This window comes from Eleutherodactylus coqui, chromosome 8, assembly GCF_035609145.1.
Source record: "Eleutherodactylus coqui strain aEleCoq1 chromosome 8, aEleCoq1.hap1, whole genome shotgun sequence".
Classification (NCBI taxonomy): domain Eukaryota; kingdom Metazoa; phylum Chordata; class Amphibia; order Anura; family Eleutherodactylidae; genus Eleutherodactylus; species Eleutherodactylus coqui.
The window spans coordinates 186,441,242-186,467,885 of record NC_089844.1 but is presented as its reverse complement, the minus strand read 5'-3'; the positions used below and the strand labels follow the sequence as shown (position 1 = coordinate 186,467,885).

General features: G+C 46.9%; 2 protein-coding genes across 6 annotated transcripts in view; one reads left to right on the top strand and one right to left on the bottom strand.

Annotated features, from left to right (window-relative positions):
• The window catches only part of ANKAR (ankyrin and armadillo repeat containing), a 126,612-nt gene extending 102,419 nt beyond the window's left edge, over nt 1-24,193 (bottom strand). For 3 of the 4 annotated variants that reach the window (XM_066577110.1, XM_066577112.1, XM_066577113.1), the window contains exons 1-3: nt 24,102-24,190; nt 11,456-12,089; nt 7,161-7,598 (exon numbers count right to left, since the gene is read on the bottom strand). In XM_066577110.1, the coding sequence (XP_066433207.1) occupies nt 7,161-7,598; nt 11,456-12,044 (1,027 nt within the window). In that variant the 5' untranslated portion in view covers nt 12,045-12,089; nt 24,102-24,190. Of the gene's footprint in view, nt 1-7,160; nt 7,599-11,455; nt 12,090-24,101 lie in introns of all 4 variants that reach the window. The other variant, XM_066577111.1, reaches the window with a different exon arrangement.
• Nucleotides 24,194-24,277: 84 nt separating this feature from the next.
• Nucleotides 24,278-26,644, top strand: part of LOC136577268 (UTP--glucose-1-phosphate uridylyltransferase-like) — a 59,983-nt gene continuing 57,616 nt past the window's right edge. For both annotated transcript variants that reach the window (XM_066577109.1, XM_066577108.1), the window contains exon 1: nt 24,278-24,337. The gene's annotated coding sequence lies outside the window, so the exon portion shown is untranslated. The remainder of the gene's footprint in view (nt 24,338-26,644) is intronic.

The following is a 26,644-nucleotide window of genomic DNA, read 5'->3' as shown; positions in this document are numbered from 1 at the left end:
GGAAATGCTAATAGGTCCCAACTCCATTATTCATTTCTATGCGCAAAAGAATTAGCGTCCAAATTTTACGTGCGGAATGTAATTTTCTCACTTTCCGGTGTCATAGAAACAGGAAATTTGGCACAAGCATTGATTATGTCATAAATAGGAAAAGCTAATGGGTCCCAACTCGATTATTCAATTCTATGCGCAAAAGAATTAGCATCCAAATTTTACGTACGGAATGTAATTTTTTCACTTTCCGGTGTCATAGAAACGGGAAATTTGGCAGGAGCATTGATTATGTCATAAATAGGAAAAGCTAATGGGTCCCAACTCGATTATTCAATTCTAAGCACAAAAGAATTAGTGTCCAAATTTTATGTACGTAATCAAATTCTTTCACTTCCTGATGTCATTTTATGTAAAGGAAACGTCGCATGGTTACCTCCCCGTGGTGTTTCCTGGGTAACGCAGAGAACTATGCAAAATGGTGAACATATGTTTTTCCTCGGTATCTCTAAAGTAACCACGACTTCATAAGATTTTCCGTGTGAACACCAGATAAATACCAGTACCAAATTAACTCGGGCGAAGCCGGGTATATCAGCTAGTAAACTATAAAATAAACCGGCACGTGTGAAGTCAGATTTGGTCAAGAACAGCGTTGGACTGCGTTGCCAAGGGACCACCAATAAAGCGTATTCTGGGGGCCACTGAAATATTCCATGTCTAAGCTGCTGTACTCCATCAGTATGTATTGTAGTGGGCATACACAATGTGCACCAGTCATGTAAGGGGTTGGGGCCCAATCCCGACTCAGGGCCCCCGGGGAATTCACCTGTTCCCCGGTGGGCCAATCCGAACCTGCTCAAGAAACAGATAATGGCTAATAGACCAATATATTTGAAGTGATGTCTCAGGCAGCCCAGTTTGTGACCCACAAAAGGTAGAATTTAGTATAAAAGGTAAAACCATGTAATTCCCGTAACCTGAGGCAAGTCCTCGTGAAGTCTACAGTTGGTTCTTCAGTGTAACGTGACGGGTTGAGAAGGAAATATATATATCCTTGTAGGTAGAAAAGAAAACACTGGAATATATACATTTATATAGATATAGTTATGTGCCATTCTTTTTATATGCATACTAACTTTATTCTTATATGTACTAACTCTATGAAAAACTTAATATTTCGCCTTACATCAGATATGCCAAGATGCTTTGCAAGGCCGAGAGAGATGTGTCCAAAAATTCAGAGATGATACAGAACCAGACATGAAGGCCGCGTGTACTTGGCTGTTTTCCCAGAAGCGCCATATCAAGATAACGACTGTTCAACTATGCATCTGAACTTTCACTGTCTCAGGCCGGAAATCAGGACTTCCCATATATGGTTATGCGGTGGATTTGAGCCAATGAGCTCATCACTCATTTCTAGTGATGAGACCAAAAGGTATAAGATCTCATGTAATCTGTAATGAAGCGTGCAGCGCAGTCATGTCCCCGTGTGAGGAACTATACCAGACCTCCGTGTGGTGCTTTCTTCTTTACCGCCGGCAGCGGGGCAAGTGGGGTGGGCCTGATTGGTGCTGTACTTAGAATTACCCTGACAATTTGGCGCCCGAACGTGGGGTGGTAAAACCGGAGCCGTACAACTCAGTCCACCCGGATCCACGCCACAGGGAAGCCGTCCTGCTGCAAACCGAGCCTGATCAACTCACAGAACTCCAGGTAAGACCAGCATATATTTATGTTGTGTTTTACACTGCGAGTCTTGCAGCAGGAGGGACTATCTGTGTTTTGTGACCGGACGGGTTGGGTTAAGAGTTCTACACGGTAACTCGTGTGGGCTTCGGGTTTGCAGTCATGGACCACTGACCGTGATATGCGCACCAATCGCTCACCCAGAAACTAGTCTGTAGTCTATTTGTTGTTGAAGTCCGTAGTGTTTTAACGATAGTGAAGGTTGTTTGTTGTATCTGTAGAATTTTTTTCCTCTTTCTTTTTCATTTGGTCTCACAGAAGAAGGAACCCTCGGTTGTTTTAGTTGTTAATGGTTTAGCAGAGAGGGATGCACTCTGTGAGACAGGTCCCATAGAAGAAGGAACCCTCGGTTGTTTTAGTTTAGCTATGGTTTAGCAGAGAGGGATACACTCTGTGAGATAGGTTCCACAGAAGAAGAGACCCTCGGTTTTAGTTTAGTTAAGTTGGAGGAGAGGGATGCACTCTTTGGGACTGGTTCCATAGAAGAAGATGCCTTCAGTTGTTTTGCCATATATAAGGGGCTGACAATTCGGGTCAGAAGGATGCACTCTATGGAGCGTGTTATTATTATTATTGTTGTTGATGTTCTAATATGCGTAAGACCTTATTAAAGAAGACAGAGCACCTCAAGGGCTGCCGCCGTGCGGATCAATTGGTGGAGGAGAGTTCCAATCTGTGAAATGTAAGAAAACTTATGAAAATGTGTAACAAGGACCCGCACGGTAGATTACAGTATGGTGTCTGGGAGGAGGTCTTTAGGACCAAGAAGCGTGCCTTGAAAGACCAAGGTTTTCTAGAAAGTGCTGGAGTGAGGAGGAGAGAGAGACAGTCAGAGAAAGTTAAGTATGTACACATTATTTGTTTAAAGGTGTATAATACTAGGTAGATATAGATGTATATATGTATATATATATGTGTGCAAATGGTTAACTGAGCTTGCTTTTAGATGAGAAAGATTGTTTACATGAAGCTGCAGAGCTTGTGTTTAGTTTTCAAGGTCAAGCGATAACAAAGCAGAGAAAATGAAATACTGACCCTGGAAAATAGCTTTGCTTGCTTAAATGGAATGGAGGCTTGAAATGAATTTAATTAATTATACCATCTTACCAGTCAGGAAATATAGCAAGTTCTAAGGTATATTCTTACTTATACAGGGGCTGAAAATGAATGTTGCAAGGTCCCAGGATATGTGTTATTTATGAGTTCAAATGCAGGGAATAGTTAAACTAAAACAACTTATTCAGTCTGTGTTTCATATTCGTAGAGAGATAACAGATATTTTACAAAGGTGGGGGCTTTCAGACTTCACTTTTTGTTCAGGGTCAAATACAGAGAAAGAAAGACAAGGGGGGCTGAAAGATACCCACAGATTCTAAAATACTTCAGCGTTTAATACAGGATATAATAGTTTCAGTAAATAAGAAATATAGAATGTCTCAGTCACTCAAACTTTTTCACATAATTTGTCAAAGATAGCGCTCATTCACAATCTCATCTCAATAGAATCATGTACTTTATAACATTATAGCACTCACCTCAATGTTTTTCAACTGATGTATGTTTGTTTGTCAAACTTTTTTTTTGTCTGTGCATCTGTATGTACTGGTACACCTTCAATAGGGGGTGACGGAGCAAACTTGAGAGCATGGATGGATGAGAGTTAGTGACCCGTGTTCGGGCTGTGGTGAGTGTGAGATGTGTGATGCAGATATTGACTAGGGATGGAGGTCCCCCCCATGCATAAGACCTTACTTGGTTGAGATGTGGATGCTTAGACTGTACAGCTGAAATGAAGGTTTGAAAAAAGACGCAAGCGACCAATATCGAAGGGGTGGAGCTAGATGATGTAAAGGATGTAATGTTTCATCCCTCTTGTCCACAAGGGAGGGGGTGAGGATCTTGAGCAGCTAGTAAAAGTTTTTTTTGTTTTTTTTCTTCTCTCTCAAATTTGATAAGACATTGCAGGCAGGAACAGATTAATAATGAATTTGCTTAAAGGATATCACATTTCCAATATTAGTAGGTGTTTGTAGATTATTCTGCCCCGATGTAACTCATGTCTCTGTTATTGGTGCTAACATTTTACAGGCCTTATCTGCATCCATCAAATCTTTTTACAATATTATAATACCTTGAACTCGGGTACTCTTGTTCCAATTGAGTACCCTGGTTCAAAGGGGGGAGGAGAAGGCATAGGTGATCTAGGTATTGCAAATCAGCCATTTTTAATTTTTTGCAAGCCATTTTTAAATTTTTAAATTTTTTGCAACAAGATTCAGATCTTTTTGAAATAGAATATCAGCCCGATTGTCTAGCAGTGATGCAACAAGAAAATGTAAGTTTTAAAAAGTTACTGCCCTTGTTATTGCATATTTTGAGTTGTTTTTTATAGATGGTACCAGGGGTGATTGACAACTCCACACTGGATATGCAGTCGTAACACAACATGACACGGTAAAAGCAGAATCTCTGCCTCCGCATGTCGCAGCACAAGAAGCGGAATTAAAGGCCCTTGCTGAGGCGTGTAGAGTGGCAGAAGGTAAACATTTACACTGACTCCCGGTATGCATTTGGCATAGCTCATGATTACGGCCCAACATGGAAGGCCAGACAGTTTTTTACCTCTGCAGGACAACCAATTAAGAATGATGCAGCGGGCAGAGCCTCATGGAGGTCCTACTTCTACCTAACAAGGTGGAAAGCTCACACCAAATCCCACACCAGAGAAACAAGAGGCAACGCCATCACAGACCACACAGCAAAGGCAGCGGCCCTCAAGCCGTGGAAGAAAGAAGAAAAGAAGAATTTGAAAAAAACTTTGGACTTTGATAAAACTTTGGACTTTGACAAAAACTTTGGACTTTGATAAAAACTTTGGACTTTGATAAAAACATTGGACTTTGATATGCTAAAGACTTTATAGTTACAAGCCAGCAAGGAAGAAAAGGAAAAATGGACTAAAAAGGGACGGCATATGGTGAACAGTCAACAGCACTTGCCTACCACAGTCCCTGTGCCCCATGATGGCCCAGCTGACGCACGGAAAGACGCACCTCTCAAAGCAGCAATGATGTCGACGTTTGAACAAGGACGGGTTGCTCCTTGGTTTTCTGTAGCTGCTGCATCATTTGTCCAATTTTTGCATGATCTTTGCCGTAAGCAACAGGGCAGAAGTAAATTTGCCACATAACACTTGCCTAGACCACTCTACCCATTTCAGGGATTGCAAATTGGCTACACTCAGCTCCCACTTGTTGGGAAGCATGAATATGTGCTTGTTGTTGTTGATGTTTTTCAGGTTGGAGACCTACTCTGTTACTAAAGTAAATAAGCAGGTAATCGCACAGAAGCTCATGAATGAGGTAATCTGCAGATATGGGGTACCGGAAGTGATTCAGTCAAACAAAGGTACGCACTTCACAGGTGAAATAATGCAACACATCATGTCTGTTTTGGGTATTTTCCAGGCTTTTCACACACCCTACCGTCCGCGGAGTAGTGGGAAAGTAGATACAAAAGGCAATGAAGAAAATGGGCAAATTTTGAATTGAGTGTCTTCCATTAGTTCTTTTTCTTAGGAGGATACATGCCACAGTAGCTGAGTTTGGGGAATGATTTTCTTGTTAATTTTGTCATAGGCCTCTCCAAGGAATTGTCAATAATGCATTCTGCAGTCTCTGCTTTTCTCCCAGGTCCTACAGATGAGTGTCACAATCTGAAACCAGGTGACAGGGTCTATGTGGAAAAGTTTGAGAGACAAACCCTGTTTGAATGACCCTACCAGATGTTGCCCACCACCCCAAGTGCAGTCAAGCTCGAAGGAAAGCCCACTTGGATCCACACTTCGTACTGAAAAAACTCATGATCCTGCATATCCTTTACATGCTATAATGTGGTACAATTCCTCTAACACACACCTTTTGACTACTGTACAGTAGCCCCCTGTTTCAGAACAAATTAATACAATCAAATGTGCAATATGTAGACTACACTAAGGATGAGAATCCAACACCGCATCGTGCTAAGAGAGAAGTTGACGCTCCAGGTGGTAACTTTGATCCACATGTATACATAGATGCAATAGGAGTGCCAAGGGGGGTGCCAGATGAATTTAATTCTAGAGATCAGGTTAAAGCAGGTTTTGAGTCCTTATTTGCTATTGTCACTGTTAATAATAATGTAGATTGGATGAATTATATCTATTACAATCAGCAGAGATTTGTAAACTACACCAGGGATGCTTTTGCAAGGGTTAGCTGACCAGTTAGTGCCCACTGCATCCATGGCGTTCCAAAATAGAGTGGCCCTGGATATGATTTTAGCAGAAAAAGGTGGGGTATGTAATTTCCTGTATGTGTATAATCCCTTTGATCAAAAAGAGTATGAGTAAGGGACTGGACAATGTGACACCAACGTTTCCCTTGTTTGAAAAAGATGAAGAGCCAGTTCCGATAATGCCAACCACGTACGTTACCAGAAGAATGGAGAAATGTACTAGTACTGTGCCTATCCCGGTCTCATAAGATGGACTGTCAGTGGACTTCCCATTTGCCTAGGGATAGTGCAGAAGACCTTAGGTTCCGGCGAGGACACACCCTGTGGGGTGTTAACTTGTACAGATAGAGGGTATGGATGCCCGGAAATAAGCCCAGGGAATCCATGGCCTCCTTCTGAGGTGAGGTAGGGATCCCCTCTCCTAGGAGTAGGGCCTTACGGGCAGTGGAGAAACCCTGACACAAGGGAGAGGCGACCGAGGAAGAGTGCGAGGCCTGGTGCTTGATCTCCGTATTAAGTTTTTAGGGGGGTTTGAGAAGGAAATATATATATCCTTGTAGGTAGAAAAGAAAACACTGGAATATATACATTTATATAGATATAGTTATGTGCCATTCTTTTTATATGCATACTAACTTTATTCTTATATGTACTAACTTTATGAAAAACTTAATACTTCGCCTTACATCAGATATGCCAAGATGCTTTGCAAGGCCGAGAGAGATGTGTCCAAAAATGCAGAGATGATACAGAACCAGACACGAAGGCCGCGTGTACTTGGCTGTTTTCCCAGAAGCGCCATATCAAGATAACGACTGTTCAACTATGCATTTGAACTTTCACTGTCTCAGGCCGGAAATCAGGACTTCCCATATATGGTTATGCGGTGGATTTGAGCCAATGAGCTCATCACTCATTTCTAGTGATGAGACCAAAAGGTATAAGATCTCATGTAATCTGTAATGAAGCGTGCAGCGCAGTCATGTCCCCGTGTGAGGAACTATACCAGACCTCCGTGTGGTGTTTTCTTCTTTACCGCCGGCAGCGGGGCAAGTGGGGTGGGCCTGATTGGTGCTGTACTTAGAAATTTTCCCTGACAGGGTGTTTATACAACGTATCCTGAGGTTTATACAACTACTTACCAGAAAACGGAGGCAGAAGGCAACTCAAATCTGGAACTTTCAACTTTTTTTTCATCCCCAATAAAAAAGGTACAAGGAAACTGATGAGCCTGAGGCAGCTGATATTCCTCTTAGCCTCAGCCTTTTTCTGGATGTTGTCCTGTACGAGCCGCTGATGCACTGTTAGCCTCTGCCGGAGACGCTGGTACGTCATCGGGTCCACCTTCTCTTCGGTTAGTCTGATCACACTGGATAGGTCATACGATGCATCAAAGACAAACAGGTTCTCATCCTGCCGCACCTCCAGGGTGAAGCAGCTCATCATTATTGTCATACTATCTGCATAGCGCATGAACACACTCTTCTCCTCTTCTTCATTCGGTTCGTATGTCGGGTCTTCATTGCCCGCACTGGAGTACAGATCTTCAAATTCTGGTTCACTTGTAATATCAACCAGACCTAAAAGGTAATCAAAGCAATTACTTTGCAGATGTTAATGTCTACCTGCCAATATAATTGGGTTTATGCCCTTATTGACCCATCTATCACCAGGCCTGATGAACACCCACTTCTTCAGTTTCTTTTTTATTATCGCATTTCAAGAGACATAACGTTCATCCTTCCACCAACACAGCTGTATGGGGCATGTTCTTCACACAACAAGTTGTATTTTTTTTTATATAATTGGCATAGTTTTGTGGTACACTCGTTAAAAATATCACTCTGCTTGAAGGAGTATATATACCTCTATATTAGTACCAATCAGAAGCGTGTGAACCTCCCGCTGTTCCCTGATTACATTCCCTTTGCTCTGCTGCGGGGCTGACAGCTGAGAGAATGCAATCAGCTGTAATCAGCGCTCCCTGGGCAAAACACAGCGTGCGGTCCTGCTTATCAGCTGTTCTGCCGAACGACAGATTTCAAGCAGAACTGAAAACAGTGGTCTGCGGGGGTCAGGGGGGAGCAGAGCGGACCGGGAAGAAGAGTAAGAGAGATCTCTCTCTCTTCCCCCCGCTCACCCCCGCAGCTCACCCAAGCCTGCTTGGATCACTAAGCAGTTACTCAAGACGAGCGATGCCCGCTCGAGCAACTGCCTTACCGAGTAGGCTTGCTCATCTCTAGCTGTAATGCATTATCGCTAATAATAGCTATCATAGGTCATGGCAGACACAGACGCCATTGTCTGGTGTCCGCTTGTAATGCAAACAATCGGTCCTCCGCAATTATATGACAGAGGGCCGAGGAGGTCACAGAAGGAGTGCCCTCCCTTTATGAATCCCTTTACATGCCGTGATCAATATTGATCATGGCATGGAATGCGTTAATTGTGGAGATCAGTGTTCTCACCAATCCCCGCTATTGCAGTAGGTGGTTGACTGTCAGTCACAGCCGGCTGCCGCTGTAGATGGCATAGATTCAGGTTCTGAGCCTGTGTCATCTATTGGACATAAGTGTACATCCATTTGCGGTGACCCCTTCCCAGTCAGGATGTAAAGCTGATGTTATCGGACAACTCTGCTTTAATAGGATACTCTATTTTAAAATAATAAATTTAGTATACTCACCCCTCTGCTGGGATCCAGCACTGTAGCGTGTTGTGCTCCCAGTGTTTGTTGTGACACATGATGTGATAGGAAATCAGGTGACCTCTGCAGCCAATGAGAGGTCAGGCGTCATGTTCCTGAACTCCTGGCATTGGCTACAGCAGTCACCTGGTTGCCTGTGACATCATCTGTCACAACAAACACCGGGACCACAGCGGGGCTACGGTCCTGGATCCCAGCAGCCGTGAAGGGGTAGGTTTAGCTCAGTTTATTCTTTTAATACAGGGAGTCCTCTTGAAACAGAGTTCTCAGTTAACTGGACAACCCCTTTAATTATACACTTTGGTGACTATGTTGTGGTATTTGCAATAGATTCTTTACTGATTTTTGATTGGCTTTCTTACCTCTGAATATCATTTGTGTATTTTATACTCACATAGTTTTGTTTTATGTGTCTTTTGCACGATTCTCCTCGCCGTCTGCTTGGTCATTTTATGTTGTTTGTACTTCTTTTTGGGGCATTTCATGTGGTTCCATTAGAGAAGCTATCAATATGTTTAGATTAATATGGGGGACATCTGTAACTTTCAACCATGTGTCCAACCCCTGGTATTGCTTGTCCTTTATATTTTGGTACTGATATATGGCCAAAAGTATGTGGATGACCTAGACTGACCTGTATGATGATTTACTGGAGAACTCAGAGATCTTGTTGTTCTGGACAAAATCTACCCAAGGCACAGCTAGAATTAGTTATCCTGAAGGGCATGGTTGGAGATACTGCTGATAGACCGGATATCTCTGCTCTGTCTGACCTAAAGAATATTATCCAGAAAAAAAGTCCTGGGAATCTTCAAGGTCTCACACAGTGCCCTCCAAAACTTGGAGACCAACTGTACTCCGTGATCCAAGACAAGGTGACCGGGAAGAAGAAGGAGGCAAACAAATCTCTGAAGAAGGTCTGAGCCAACTGAGGAGCAATTTCTGATAAGCCATCCTCAACCACCCAGATGGTAGGGAAACCCTGAGCAGGAGGCAACTTAGTGAGGGAGTCCATCAAAATCTTAATCCAAAGCTCAAATGGAAGAGTCAGTGGGTGAAGTACACCCGAAACTATCTGTTTGGATGTTTCTAACACAACACATATGATAAAAAAAGGAGACAAATGGTTTTACATCTTGTTTCCAGCCAGGCCACCAATAGAAGTGGGAGAAGAGTTCAGTGGTGTACCCCCCGAAGATCTTATGGCATAGACAATGGGGTCCAGGACAACACCTTGGTGCGGTGGTTATACAAAGGATTGTTCTCTTGAATGGTCTTTCAGGAATAACTTTAGTCTAGACAAATACTGTTTTCCCCCAAAATAAGCCCTACCCCTATTTTCAGAGGGGAAAGGGGGCTTGAAATATAAGCCCCCCCCCCCCCAAATAAGCCCTAGCAAATAAAAAAAAATCAATACTCACCTAGCTGGCGGAGTCTCTTCCGCTGGTCCCCGGGGCTGCACCAGGTTGCCGTGTCCTCTGCACTGACACAGAACTCTCCTTATGGTGACGGGGCTTTAAATACCCCGCCTCCAGATAGTGAGTGCTGTGATTGGATCGAACGCCAGCCAATCAGAGTTAGCGCTCGAACATTCACAGCCATTTAGTGAATGACATCACTGAATGGCTGTGATTTGGCTCATCGAGCACCGTGTCTGATTGGCTGAGCCACGGAGCTCATGAGCTAATCACAGCACTCACTTGCTGGAAGCGGGATATTCAAAGCCTCGTCAGCAGAAGATGAATTCTGTGTGAACGGCGAGGATACTGCAGCCTGCCGCATCGCCGCTGGACATCAGCAGTGCCAGGAACCCAGATGCTGCAGAACAGGTGAGTATAAGCCCCACCCCCAAAAATAAGACACTGTGCCTTATTCTGGGGCAAAAATGAATATAAGACAGTGTCTTATTTTGGGAGAGACACGGTATATAATTTGGGTTGATGATGTGCCCTCAAAATAAGAATTATCAGATGTATCAAACAACCTGCCCTACATTTCTTCTCCCCCAGACAATACATTGAATCATGAGAAAGGGGGTCCAATGTACCTGTTGTGAGTTAAAGGAACTTGTTCCAAGGAAATAAGTCATCCCCTATCCACATGATAAGAAATAACTTAGGGGTCTGACTGCTGGTATCCCCACCCACCACGAACAGGAATCCAGAGCATCCCGCAATGAAGAATAGCCGGCCCTGTGTATAATGAAACGTAGATGCCGGCCCACAGAGTAGTCGGCCCACCAGGAATCTTCCCAGGGCAGTAAACTGCCAATCTGCCGCTGTGGACTGCATTCATAGCCATCCTGGGCCGCGGATTGGACATCTTTGGTGTAGATCAACTGAACCCAGTCTGAAGAAGCAGAACTGTGCAGTCTGAACAGCTGTCTGTGGATGGATTCTGGCCTGGTTTTCAATTCCCAATCCTTGTTTCAAAGACCTGTGTAAAGGGTCTGACACTGATTCATAGGAATGCTGTCATCCAATAGGTGGCGCTGCAGAGGCATTGTTCCATCTCCCTTATTTGCATATATTTCCCAGAGGAGCATGCATGGCCTTATCAGTCTCCTCACTCACCTCCTAGGTGCTCTCCTAAGGAGTGATGATATCCCTCCCAACTTGAGTCTGAACCTTAACACAGAATTTGTTTATTGTAACGTTTGAAGGAAATCCATGTAACTATGAAGCAGAGAATTACTAAAATATGACCCCAGTATCTACGTACGATCCTCACCTGCTGAGCTAAACTCTTCAAATACATTATTCTTGGTCTGCGGATGACCATTCGCATCAATATCCATAACGGACCTCCACAATTCAGAGAACCTCTTACGTTTCTCTTCTGCCATGTATACCCCATGCCATAGGCATTTGATCATGTAATCCACACTTATCATGATCTGCCCAACTCTAGTGTCACAGTAGGCAGGGGGCAGCTGGCAGGATGTGCTGCAGTCAAAATTGGCATCCAGGCTGATGGACGGCACTTGGTTAAAGCAATAAATGCCAACAACGAGTTCTCTCAATATTTGATGAACTTCCCGGCAATCCAGTCTGACGTCAGACCCCGCCGGAGCCAAGAGAAGAACCTCCGAATGGGTGAGATTCTTCATCTCCGTTATTAATCCGCTGGGAAGCTGCAGCGGTAAACTGGCGTCATCCATTGATACAAGCCAACTTGAAGTGGTGTACGCCAAAAGTTCTTGGACCTCACTTCGCTCAAACTTGTCAAAGAAAGCATTGGCATTCCTCTGTACTAACATCTCAGCCCGGAAGGTCTTGCCGTGCGCTGGCATCGTACTGTCCGTCCCGGATCTCAACATCTCCGACTCTGACTGGCAGATTGATCTAGTCGGAGTGTAAAGATGCTGCAGAAGGAACAACAGAAGGGTTAAATAATTTGATTAAATTCTTAAAATTATTTCGATGTATCTGAAAAATTAAATGTATTTTACTATACTAGTATAAAGGCAGGGCTACATGCTGACATTTATTACATCGCAGTCTATAGAGTAATAAAATATGACTGTATGATGGACAAAGGGTCACACTGTATTCGTTACCTCACAGCTAAATCCCACAGCAACTAACGCTTTCAGTGCGTTTTTCTAAATTAAATTCCTAAGGGCGGACACCCACTGGCGTTTTTTTCTCCACTGCGCTGCGAGAATAAGTGAAAACTCTCACAGCGCAGTGCGAGAAAAAAAACGGGATCATGCCGGGATATCGCAAGTCTTTTCAATGGGGCCAGCGGCAGCAGCGCTAGCCCCATTGAAAAGATATGGAGAAGACCGCGGACTTCTGCCACAGCTGTGACAGCTGTGGCCGAAGTGCAGCATGCTATCCCTTTGCTTTCAATGGGATCGGCGCTGCTGCCGGTCCCATTGAAAGCAGTGGTTGTAGCAAGCCCTGCAGTATGATTTTCAGGGAAGGGCTTGAAATATAAGCCCTTCCTGAAAAGCATCAATTAGTGGTAAAAATTTTTTTTTTTAATTACTCACCTCCCTGCCGCTCAGACTCGTCCTCCGGCTGGCCCCCCAGCACTGCTGTCTAGCACTTTCAGCAGGCGGGGATTTTCCCCGCCTCCTGAAAGGGCTATGCTGATTGGCTGAGCGCTCAGCCAATAGCAGCTAGTGCTTAGCTATTGGCTGAGCGCTCAGCCAATAGCAGCTAGTGCTTAGCTATTGGCTGAGCGCTCAGCCAATTACAGATAGTGCTTAGCTATTCATTCATGATAGCCTATGATAATGTTCATCCAGAGGAAGGCAAAAATTTCCATTGAGACAGAAGCCAATTTTCCCTAAGTTTAGGCAAGAAAATTCCTGGCAATCAGAATAATCTCTGACTCTCCGGTGCTTCTGTGTGATCAGTGATATAACATATAATATTATTACACTCTAGGCCCCTCTTGATCTCTTTTAGGAATTGCGCCATTTTTGGGAGATTGTTTTTACGGCATATACAGCGCTGCAAAAATGACCTGATAACTTTATTCTGTGGGTCAGAATGATGATGATGATACCAGAGTTTTAGAGATTTTTTTTGCTGTACTAGATTACTTTCTGCCGCCATCTTGTGGCCACCGGAACGCTTCATTTTTCTGTTGCTGTATGAAGGCTTGTTTTTTTGCAGGATTATTTGTAGTTTCTCTTGGTACCATTTGGGTTACATACAGCTTTTTGATCATTTTTTCTTTCTTGCAGACAGGATGAAAAAACAGTGCTGTACATTTTCTTCTCATGGTGTTTACTGTACTGAACTATATATAATACATTATTTTAATAAGTCAAACTTTTACGGATGTTGCAAATTCTGAATATCTTTTATTCTTTATTTGTTTACATTTTTTTTATTATAAAGAATGGCAAAAAGGGGGTATTAAAATTTTTTGTATTTATTATTTTTTGTAATAATTAGAAAAAAAAGTTCATTTCACTTATTTCCACATTTTTTTGTGTTAGTCCTGTGAGAGATTAGCGTTTAGGATCGGTAGCAACCTGGGCATAAGCAGTCAGAGACAGTGACACTTGCGATAAAGTCTTTAGTCCAGGCTCTGCCTGGGTTTATTTCCAAGCAAACAAAACAAAATACAGGCCTTAACATCAGGCAAACATAAAGGAAATCCTGCTCGTCTGACCACTTACTAAACATGTAGCGTTCCTGTCTACACACTGGTACTCAAAATGGCTCCTGCACACAGCCAGCCAGGTCTCTCAGACCTGCAGAGGTCTCAGTTCCTCCTTAGGCCCTGTAGGCCCAGGCTTTATATGACCTGGTACGTGGGAGTGACCATCCCACCCTTCACTTTGGTCACTCCAGAAAAGCCGGCCCGGATTATGTGGCTTGGAGCCACTTACACACTACAACGTGTTAGTGGCTTAATGCCACTAACACTATACTGCCGGCTTCCTCCACCGAGCCCAGGCTGCTCGGTGGCACGTATCCGCCCAAGCGCTCCCCAACGCCTCATAGGAGAGCATCCTAGGTGACACATACCTGCCCTCCAGCACCTTGCCGGTCACCGTCTCACATACCCTCCCCGTCTGTTCGAGCCTGTGGGGTCGGACACCTTTAGCCGCCATGCAATGCGTCCTTGATAAGGCATCGGCATTGCCCTGTAGCTTTCCGACCCTGTGTTCTACCAAAAAACTGAAGTTTTGTAGTGTCAGGAACCAGCTGGTGACTCTGGCGTTCCTCTCTTTTGCCTGTGACATCCAGGTTAAGGGGGAGTGGTCTGTGATCAGCCTGAAGTGCCGACCTAGCAGGTAATATTTTAGGGATTCCAGGGCCCACTTGATGGCTAGGCACTCCCGCTCAACGATACTATAATTTTTTTCCGGCGGCGTGAGCTTCCTGCTCAGATAAATTACGGGATGTTCCTCTCCTTCTACTTCCTGGGACAGAACTGCTCCCAGTCCCACATCGGACGCGTCTGTTTGGACAATGAATTCTCGTTTAAAATTGGGTGTGACTAACACTGGACGTTTACAGAGGGCCCGTTTTAACTCTTGGAACGCCTTTTCTGCGTCAGGGTTCCACTTGACCATGACTGACTTACTGTTCTTGGTCAAGTCTGTTAGGGGCGCTGCTATGCTCGCAAAGTTTTGCACGAACCGCCTATAGTACCCTACAATGCCTAAAAAGGCTCTCACCTGCTTTTTAGTTGTGGGTTGTGGCCAGTTCTGAACGGCTTCAACTTTATTGACCTGGGGTTTTATAATACCCCTACCTATTATATACCCCAGGTATCGGGCTTCTTCAAGACCCAGGGCGCACTTCTTTGGGTTTGCTGTGAGCCCTGCTTTTCTAAGGGAGTTCAGTACTGCCTGTACCTTGGGTAGATGGCTGTCCCAGTCTTCGCTAAAGATAATAATAATAATAAACTTTATTTGTATAGCGCCAACATATTCCGCAGCGCTTACATAGACAGGGGGGAATACAGAAAGACAAAATACAAACATTACAGAACCACGGTTACATATAGTAATCAGTTGATGGAAACAATAGGGGTGAGGGTCCTGCTCCAACGAGCTTACATACTACAAGTAATGGGGTGATACAGAGGGTAAAGGGGCTGGAGATGTGCACGGTATGGGGGGCTGGAGGGTGAGAGATGCTATACACATAGACAATGGTCAGACATTTAGCCGTGTGACGGCAGAAACGGTGTGACTGCAGGAGCGGTTTATGATGGCTAGCAGGGATTGCAGTCAGTAGGTCAGGGAGCATGTTATCAGGCAGAGTACAGAGGGGTTTGTTTAGGGAATGCTGTATGCCTCCTTGAAGAGGTGCGTTTTTAGAGCACGCCTGAAGTTCTGCGAGTCCTGGATTGCTCGGGTAGCCTTTGGTAGTGCATTCCAGAGGACAGGTGCTGCTCTGGAGAAGTCTTGGAGGCGGGAATGAGAAGTTCGAATGAAAGGGGCGCTCAGTCTGGTTTCATTAGCAGAGCGGAGAGCCCGGGCTGGTTGATGGATTGAGATGAGGGAGGCGATGATATCATCTAAATATGCTGACGCATACTGCCGATGGGGTTTGAGTATGATATCCATCAATCTTTGGAAGGTTGCTGGGGCTCCATGCAAACCGAAGGGTAGGCAGATGTACTGAAACAACCCTTCTGGTGTGGCAAACGCAGTCTTTTCTTTCGCGCTCTCTGTAAGGGGAACCTGCCAGTAGCCTTTAGTAAGGTCGAGAGTGGAAAAGTACCTGGCATGACCCAGTCTCTCAATCAACTCGTCCACTTTCGGCATTAGGTATGCGTCAAATTTTGACACGTCGTTTAGCTTCCGGAAGTCATTACAGAAGCGCAGAGAGCCATCAGGTTTTGGTATCAGCACGATAGGGCTGGACCATTCGCTTTTCGACTCCTCAATTACTCCGAGGTCTAACATTTTCTTGACCTCCTCTGAGATGGCTCGTCTGCGGGCTTCTGGAACCCTGTACGGTTTCAACTGAACCTTTACCCCTGGTTCAGTTATAATGTTGCGTTTTATGACACCAGTACGCCCTGGTATATCAGAGAACACATCTGAATTACGCTGTATAAATTCCCTCGACTCTTGTTGTTGGGATTTGGACAGGGACCCTGATACGCACACCTCTGGGACCGCACCATGGGGGGTGCTCACTGCAGTCAGGGCTTCTCTGTCCTTCCATGGCTTAATTAGGTTTACATGGTACAATTGTTCTGGTTTCCGCCTACCTGGCTGGTATACCTTATAATTTACCTCTCCGACTTTCTCAATTATGTCATAGGGCCCTTGCCATTTTGCTAGGAATTTACTCTCTAGGGTGGGCACCAACACTAGTACCCGATCCCCAGGGTTGAAGGTTCTCACCTTGGCGGACCGGTTATATACCCAGCTTTGGGCTTCTTGAGCCTGCTGTAAATGTTCTTTAACAATGGGCATGACCGCCGCAATTCGATCTTGCATGAGGGAGATGTGTTCAATAACACTCCTGTAGGGGGTGGACTCGTGCTCCCAGGTCTCCTTAGCTACATCAAGGAGCCCTCGGGGATGTCTACCATACACTAATTCAAAGGGAGAGAACCCAGTGGAGGATTGTGGGACTTCACGGATTGAGAACATTAAATATGGCAGCAGACAGTCCCAGTCCTTCCCATCCTTATTGACTACCTTTTTTAGCATGCTTTTCAGGGTCTTATTAAATCTCTCAACCAGACCATCCGTCTGTGGGTGGTACACCGACGTCCGTAAGTGCTTAATATTCAGCAGCTTACACAATTCCTTCATGACCTTTGACATAAAGGGGTTCCTTGGTCCGTCAGGATCTCTTTTGGTATGCCCGTGCGGGAGAACATGTGAAGTAGTTCCTTTGCAATACCCTTGGATGACGTATTGCGTAAAGGAACGGCTTCGGGGTAACGGGTGGCATAGTCTACAACCACTAATATATGTTGGTGACCCCGGGCAGACTTTACCAAGGGCCCAACTAGGTCCATAGCGACCCGCTCAAACGGTACCTCTATGATGGGCAAGGGCACTAAGGGGCTCCGGTAATGGGGCATAGGAGCTGTTATCTGACACTCCGGGCACGACTCACAGTAACGTTTTACATCACCATGTACCCCCGGCCAGAAAAAACGCTGAAGGATGCGTTCCTTAGTCTTTTCGCTCCCGAGATGACCTCCCAGCACATGCTTGTGCGCTAGGTCTAAGACCATCCTGTGATAAGACTGAGGTACCACCAGCTGTTCCACAACCTCCCCACGGACCTTGTCAACCTGATACAACAACTCTTGATTGACTGCCAGGTGTGGAAACACAGTATCAGCCCCCGGGAATTGAGGCTCCCCATTTAGTACTTTAACATTTTCCCTGGCCTTTACTAAGGTGGGGTCTCGGAGCTGCTCAGTTCCGAAATTGGCACGTGAGACCTCTAAGTCAGGCATAGCAACCACTTCGTCCTGTACCTCTGTCTCACCCGCTAGTACTGTTAAGGGAAAGTTATCCCCATCCTCTTGGGTCACCCCTACTGCTGGAACCGTACCCTCAGGGTCAAACGGTTCTGGACACACATCATGCACATTTGCATTATCATGAACCTTATTTGCAGACGACCCTCGGTGTCGCCACAAGTCCCAAAATAGGGGAAAGTCTCTCCCGAGGATCACGGTGTGCATTAAGGATTTCACGACGCCCAGCTCATGGGTGGCAAGTCCACACGGAGTATCAAGTCTTACAAGGGCAATAGGGTACTCCTTGGTGTCCCCATGCACACAAACAACCCCCATGCGACGGCTGGTGAACGTTGTGGGATCGACCAGGCTGGAGTGCACCAGCGTAACCAAGCTCCCTGAGTCCAGTAGAGCTGTCACCGCAAAGTCATTCACCTTTAGGTGACATAATGGTCGATCAGTCTCTGACGCAGTCTCTGCAGAACACATTGGCCGTGCGAACATCGACCTCCACCGGGCAGAGTCACAGTCCATGGGTTCCACGGTAAGTGGACAGTTGGCGGCAACATGCCCGGGCTCACGACAGTGCCAACATAGTATGGGGCCCCGGTCCCCTTGGGGTTCTACCCGGGACCGGACTGTCCAGTTGGGACTCCTCTTCTGTCCCACATGATCCCCCTCTGAGCCGCCTCCCCTTGGGACACTTTTGACACCCCTTACATATGGAACAGTCTTACCAGGGGCTCCAGCCGACTTGCTGTTTTCGGGGTTGGAACGTCGAGGAGGCACGGCTTGCAGTAAGTCCTCCGTGGCTTTATACCTCTCGACGAGGCTCACGAGTTGGTCCACGTCCTGGGGACCTCCTTGTCCCACCCAGCGCTGGATTGCGGGGGGCAGCGAGCGTATAAACTTATCCAGAACCACTTTCTGTACGATCTCTGCCGGGGACGACTCCTCCGGCTGCAGCCACTTTCTCACCAGGTGGAACAGGTCGTACATCTGGGAGCGAGCTGGTAGGTCGTCTGCGAAAGTCCAGGCGTGTACACGTCGAGCCCGCACATGGGCGTCCACGCCCAAGCGTGCCAGGATCTCACCTTTGAGCCTATTATAGTCCTTGGCATCCTGCTCACCGAGGTCAAAGTAGGCCTTTTGGGGTTCTCCCGTCAGAAAAGGCGCTACTACCTCAGCCCACTGAGGCGCCGGTAACTTCTCCCTCTCGGCCACTCTCTCAAAGACCGCGAGACAGGCCTCGATGTCATCGGTGGATGTCATCTTTTGTAAGGCCGCCTGTACCGCGGTACGGGTGGTGGGGAGCGAACCAGCCGATCTCTGCACACTTTGCGCCACCGCCCGGAGTTGCTCTTGCAGCTGTTGGTTAACCCACTGTTGCTCCTGCAGTGCTAAACGATTGGCTTCCACCAGTAGAGCATTAGTCTCGGCCTGAGCTCTCATGGCCTCCTCATGGACTTTTTGCTGGGTCGCCGTCATCAGCGTCAGCTGTTTCATCAGATCCTCCATCTTGGCTGTATCTGATAGCTGTGCCGTTGCAGCTTTCACCCAGGACATGGGGGGTTACAGCACTCTCCCGTCAATCTCTCCTGGGCGGTTGCCCTTAGCAACGGTTCTCCAGCTGCTGCAGCAAAATGTCCATTAATTGGTGTATGTCTCTTTAAGACCGCTGCCCGCATCCAAACACCATATGTGAGGGATTAGTGTTTAGGATCGGTAGCAACCTGGGCATAAGCAGTCAGAGACAGTGACACTTGCGATAAAGTCTTTAGTCCAGGCACTGCCTGGGTTTATTTCCAAGCAAACAAAACAAAATACAGGCCTTAACATCAGGCAAACATAAAGGAAATCCTGCTCGTCTGACCACTTACTAAACATGTAGCGTTCCTGTCTACACACTGGTACTCAAAATGGCTCCTGCACACAGCCAGCCAGGTCTCTCAGACCTGCAGAGGTCTCAGTTCCTCCTTAGGCCCTGTAGGCCCAGGCTTTATATGGCCTGGTACCAGCCCCACCTGGTACGTGGGAGTGACCATCCCACCCTTCACTTTGGTCACTCTAGAAAAGCCGGCCCGGATTATGTGGCTTGGAGCCACTTACACACTACAACGTGTTAGTGGCTTAATGCCACTAACACTATACTGCCGGCTTCCTCCACCGAGCCCAGGCTGCTCGGTGGCACGTATCCGCCCAAGCGCTCCCCAACGCCTCATAGGAGAGCATCCTAGGTGACACATACCTGCCCTCCAGCACCTTGCCGGTCACCGTCTCACAGTCCCTATAGGGGACTTGCACTTGTGACTGTTTGCATATACAGTATACTGCAGTACTTCAGTATATTGTATTTCTGGAGGCATCCCATTAAAGGTTTCCCATCTTGGCTTTTCATAGCTGAGATGGGAAACTGCTACTGGCCGCCCAGCCGGTAGTTACGAAAGCAGCCATGCGGTGCAGTGTGCAGCAGTGTAGGGACCCACTAAGAGGTCGCTGTCACGGGGCTAGTGGGCTTATAGAATTTGATCAAAATGTTACTGAAACCTCGTGTTCTGTTTCAAATATGTTGAAATGCAAAAAAAGATGATAATATGCGGCTGTGCGTCCGCGCTTTTCTCCATATTGGTTTCCCTGAAGCCCTAGGTATTCTTCTCTTGGCACCAGCGCTCCAACACATTTGGCGCAGGTGGTTTTTAATTACTCGCAGACTGCAGTAGGTTGATTGGCCTACTTGGATCTCAGTCTAGATCCTGGGATCACCGGAACAGGTGAGCTCTGGAGACCTGCCCACATGGTGCAGCGCTGCACGGCGGCCGGGTTTATTGTGATGCGAGGTCCGTGAGGGCTGAGGTGGTGTTTTGATGGTGGGGGTCGCTGTGCGCTGCTGCACCCAGTAGTGTAGGGCCCCGATAATGGGGGTCGCTGTGTGCTGCTGCACCCAGTAGTGTAGGGCCCTGATAATGGGGGTCGCTGTGTGCTGCTGCACCCAGTAGTGTAGGGCCCCGATAATGGGGGTCGCTCTGAGCTGCTGCACCCAGTAGTGTAGGGCCCGGATAATGGGGGTCGCTGTGCGCTGCTGCACCCAGTAGTGTAGGGCCCTGATAATGGGGGTCGCAGTGCGCTGCTGCACCCAGTAGTGTAGGGCCCTGATAATGGGGGTCGCTGTGCGCTGCTGCACTTAGTAGTGTAGGGCCCTGATAACTGTGGTCGCTGTGTGCTGCTGTACCCAGTAGTGTAGGGCCCCGATAATGGGAGTCGCTGTGTGCTGCTGCACCCAGTAGTGTAGGGCCCTAAAAATGGGGGTCGCTGTGTGCTGCTGCACCCAGTAGTGTAGGGCCCTAAAAATGGGGGTCGCTGTGTGCTGCTGCACCCAGTAGTGTAGGGCCCTGATAATGGGGGTTGCTGTGCGCTGCTGCACCCAGTAGTGTAGGGCCCTGATAATGGGGGTCGCTGTGCACTGCTGCACCCAGTAGTGTAGGGCCCTGATAACGGTGGTCACTGTGTGCTGCTGCACCCAGTAGTGTAGGGCCCTGATAATTGGGGTCGCTGTGCGCTGCTGCACCCAGTAGTGTAGGGCCCTGATAATTGGGGCAGCTGTGCGCTGCTGCACCCACTAGTGTAGGGCCCTGATAATTGGGGTCGCTGTGCGCTGCTGCACCCAGTAGTGTAGGGCCCTGATAATGGGGGTCGCAGTGCTATACTACGTTTAAAAAAACGAATTTTTTTCAGAGATATGTTATTTTCTGCCGCCATCATTTTCTTAGATTCCCGTCGACCCAGTAGCGCGAGGCTCGTCGTTCTGCAGGACGCCCGGGAGTTGTTGTTGGTATTATACGATTTTTTGATCGCGTTTTATTACATTTTTTCTTGGAGACGCGGTGACTAAAAAAAGCGCAATTCTGGAGCTCTGTGTTTTTCTCTGACGAGGTTTAAAGGGGTTGTCCCGCGCCGAAACGTTTTTTTTTTTTTTTAACCCCCCCCCCCCCCGTTCGGCGCGAGACAACCCCGATGCAGGGGTTAAGAAAACAAACCGGACAGCGCTTACCTGAATCCCGGCGGTCCGGCGTCTTCATACTCACCTGCTGAAGATGGCCGCCGGGGTCTGCTCCCTCCGTGGACCGCAGCTCTTCTGTGCGGTCCATTGCCGATTCCAGCCTCCTGATTGGCTGGAATCGGCACGTGACGGGGCGGAGCTACACGGAGCCGGCATTCTGCACGAGCGGCCCCATTGAAGACAGCAGAAGACACGGACTGCGCAAGCGCGGCTAATTTGGCCATCGGAGGCCGAAAATTAGTCGGCACCATGGAGACGAGGACGCCAGCAACGGAGCAGGTAAGTATAAAACTTTTGATAACTTCTGTATGGCTCATAATTAATGCACAATGTACATTACAAAGTGCATTAATATGGCCATACAGAAGTGTATAGACCCACTTGCTGCCGCGGGACAACCCCTTTAATACGCGGGGCGAATAATGCGTTGCTTTGTTAGAGCGCCCTCGTATGGACGCGGCGATACCAAACATGTGCTTGGGGGTTTTCTGCACCACTTTTAAAATTAGACATTAATTTCGAACTGGAGGTCCCCGATCTGGGGTGCTCTCACGTGTGCGTTCAGAAGACGCCGCTTGGAGCGCTGCATGTTTACCGCGATTTTTAGCTGCATTTTTGAACACACGTCACAGTGTTTGACAGCACTTTTTAACCCTTCATTGTGAGGGGTGAGGAGGTGCGTTAAAAAGTGCTAAAACGATCGAAAATAGAACAGACAGTGCTTAAAAATGCTGGCGATAAAAACGCCGCGTTCGAGGGCAGGTCTGTGAGGCCCTTTTAAAATCACTGGGAGCGTTGTACCGCAATTAGCGCGGTTCTCGGGACGCCGTGCTAATCGTGGTAAAAAGCGACCAGTGTGAGAGCGGCCTAAGCATCTATATGGGATCATTCACATAGGTGAATGCAGATCTCACTCACGTAAATATGCAGCGTATCCACGTGACCGAAAAACACGTATATCCTGCAAATTACACGTATACCCCGCAAAATACTCGTATACCCTACAAAATACTCGTATACCCCGCAAAATACTCGTATACCCTGCAAAATACACGTATACCCTGTGAAATATGCGTAAAAAGCCGCAAGGATGCTCCCAGTGATGTATTTAACCCTTTCCTGCTATAGGATGTACATTCACGTCCTGCAGCGTCAGGGTATGTATAAGGAGAGACCGCACGGCGATCTCCCATCATACGCTGCGGGTGCCGGCTGTTTCTTACAGACAACACCCAGCGGCGACAGCTCTGACACACCGTATGTCTGATCGAGGCTGTCAACCCTTTAAATGACACTGTCAATTCTTAGAGCGGCATTTAAATTCCCTGAACGATGTTTGGTGGTCCCATACCGCCCCCACGTGAGGAGATCACAGGGGGAAGAGCAGGTGTCATGTCTGCCGGGGGCCTTCTGAAAGGCCCCAGGGCTGTTATCACAGACTGTCCATCAAGCCATCCCCATAGGGTGGCCTGATAGACTGCCTGCCTGGTCGCAGCATGATGTAATGCTATGGCATCATACTGCAGGAGCGATCAAAGTATCATTAGTTGTGGTCACCTAGGAGGACTAAAAAACAGGACAAAAAAGAGCAAAAAAGTTTTACTAATTAATTTTAAAAGGTACCGGTATTAAAAGTTCAAAAAAACCTTTTGCCTAATTTATAATAAAGGAAGCTAAATCCTAAAACAAAAATACATATTTGGTAACGCTGCGAAAAAATCTGATCTATCAAAGTAGCGCATTATTTACCCCGCACAGTGAACGTAGTCCGAAAAAAAACTAAAGAACGCCAGAACTGCACTTTTTGGGTCACCCTGTCTCCAAGACAAAATGCAATAAAAAGCGATCAAAAAGTCGTATGTATTCCAAAATGGTACCAACGGAAATAACCGGACGTCCCGCGAAAAATGAGCTGCGCACAACTACGTCGATGGAAAAATAAAAGAGGTAAAGCGCGCAGAAGATGGCGGCAGAAAATCATTAAAAAAAATAAAATATCTTCGGAAAAAAATTAAGTAGTATAGCAAACAAAGAAACGATAATTTTGGTATCGTAGTAATCGTACTGACCATAGAATTAAGTTATCATGTTGCTTTTGTTGCAGTTTGTGCGCCGTAGAAACAAGATGCACTGAAAGATGGCGTAATGTCATTTTTTTTCCATTTTACTCCATTTTGAATTTTTTTTAAGTTTTTCAGTACAATATATGGTAGTTTAAATGGTATCATTGAAAAATACAACTCGTCCCGCAAAATACAAGCCCTCATACAGCGACGCCGATGGATAAATAAAGGAGTTACGATTTTTTTTAAAAGGAAGGAGGAAAAAGCGAAAATGGAAAAAAAGGACGGCACGAAAGGGGTTAATGTGGGCTACAATAAGACATGCTGCCCTGTAACTAACCTATTGAACTGACTATCCGACTACAAGCCGCCGTCAGCCGCTGCGGGGGCAGTGTGGAGTTTACCTCACTTCCAGCCTTTCTCTAGTCCTGCTGCTCTGTTGCTAGGTAACGGGAGGACGCGTGTCGCCTGACGTCACTTCCGCCCACGCTTTGCAGCTACACTACATTTCCCAGACTCCTCTCTTCTACGTGCCACGTGACCTGTAGACCGGCGGAGCGGTTCTGGCTGTATTTGGTGAGCCGCTGTTCTGCTCTTCTTGTATTACTCCTGCTGCTGTGCCCTCCTCTCCGGACCCCCTAGGCCCCCACCCACCAGTACTGCTCTATGACCCGGGACCTGCATGCTGCAGCTTAGCCCTGTACTATGGGGGCCCACTGAGGGGTATCCGACAGGCGACGCTCTGGGGCCTTCTGCAGTGACAGGAGAAGGTAGCACCATAAGTCCTTGTGAGTCTCACACATCGTGAAGAGCCAGCTGTGGAGATTATATGCTAATAGTTATTACAGTCCCTGCATGAGGAGGAGAAAATACCTGCCAAACCTCTGCAGGGGGCGCCAGAGGTCTGAGGAGAGAAAGGTGGAGGGGTTCTCCATTTAGTATATCTATAGATAGCGGGAGCAGTGGGTGCAAAGTATAAAGCAAGAAACTACTTCTCCCCCGACCCTCCAGTTGTTATGTGTACTCTCTCTGCAGCAGTCACATGGTTATTTACTCACGTGACTGCTGCAGCCAATAGGAGACTCCGATAGTCATCAGCCCATAAATAAGCCGGGCATCTACCTTGGAAGCCCATGTGACCTGTGTGTGGGTGAGGATGCCTGGTGATGCCCCAGTTCAGATGCCCTGATTGGTGCTTAAGTGTCACCGCAACTATGTTGATAGAATACAGTGGTTACTAGCATCACCACTACCCTCTGTAACCTGGTGCTATTCTACCACTACCATCACCACTACCCTCTGTAACCTGGTGCTATTCTACCACTACCATCACCACTACCCTCTGTAACCTGGTGCTATTCTACCATCACCACTACCCTGTGTAACCTGGTCCTATTCTACCACTACCATCACCACTACCCTGTGTTACCTGGTCCTATTCTACCACTACCATCACCACTACCCTGTGTAACCTGGTCCTATTCTACCACTACCATCACCACTACCCTCTGTAACCTGGTACTATTCTACCCTCTGTAACCCGGTGCTATTCTACCACTACCATCACCACTACCCTCTGTAACCCGGTGCTATTCTACCACTACCATCACCACTACCCTCTGTAACCTGGTGCTATTCTACCACTACCATCACCACTACCCTCTGTAACCTGGTACTATTCTACTATCACCACTACCCTCTGTTACACTGATGCTATTCTACCACTACAACACCACTACCCTGTGTAACCTGGTACTATTCTACCACTACCATCACCACTACCCTCTGTAACCTGGTCCTATTCTACCACTACCATCACCACTACCCTGTGTAACCTGGTCCTATTCTACCACTACCATCACCACTACCCTCTGTAACGTGGTACTATTCTACCACTACCATCACCACTACCCTCTGTAACCTGGTCCTATTCTACCACTACCATCACCACTACCCTCTGTAACCTGGTCCTATTCTACCACTACCATCACCACTACCCTCTGTAACCTGGTACTATTCTACTATCACCACTACCCTCTGTAACCCGGTGCTATTCTACCACTACCATCACCACTACCCTCTGTAACCTGGTCCTATTCTACCACTACCATCACCACTACCCTCTGTAACGTGGTGCTATTCTACCACTACCATCACCACTACCCTCTGTAACCTGGTCCTATTCTACCACTACCATCACCACTACCCTCTGTAACGTGGTGCTATTCTACCACTACCATCACCACTACCCTCTGTAACGTGGTACTATTCTACCACTACCATCACCACTACCCTCTGTAACCTGGTCCTATTCTACCACTACCATCACCATTACCCTCTGTAACCTGGTACTATTCTACTATCACCACTACCCTCTGTAACCCGGTGCTATTCTACCACTACAACACCACTACCCTGTGTAACCTGGTACTATTCTACCACTACCATCACCACTACCCTCTGTAACCTGGTCCTATTCTACCACTACCATCACCACTACCCTGTGTAACCTGGTCCTATTCTACCACTACCATCACCACTACCCTCTGTAACCTGGTACTATTCTACTATCACCACTACCCTCTGTAACCCGGTGCTATTCTACCACTACAACACCACTACCCTGTGTAACCTGGTACTATTCTACCACTACCATCACCACTACCCTCTGTAACCTGGTCCTATTCTACCACTACCATCACCCCTACCCTCTGTAACCTGGTACTATTCTACCATCACCACTACCCTCTGTAACCTGGTGCTGTTCTACCACTACCATCACCACTACCCTCTGTAACCTGGTACTATTCTACCATCACCACTATCCTCTGTAACCTGGTCCTATTCTACCACTACCATCACCACTACCCTCTGTAACCTGGT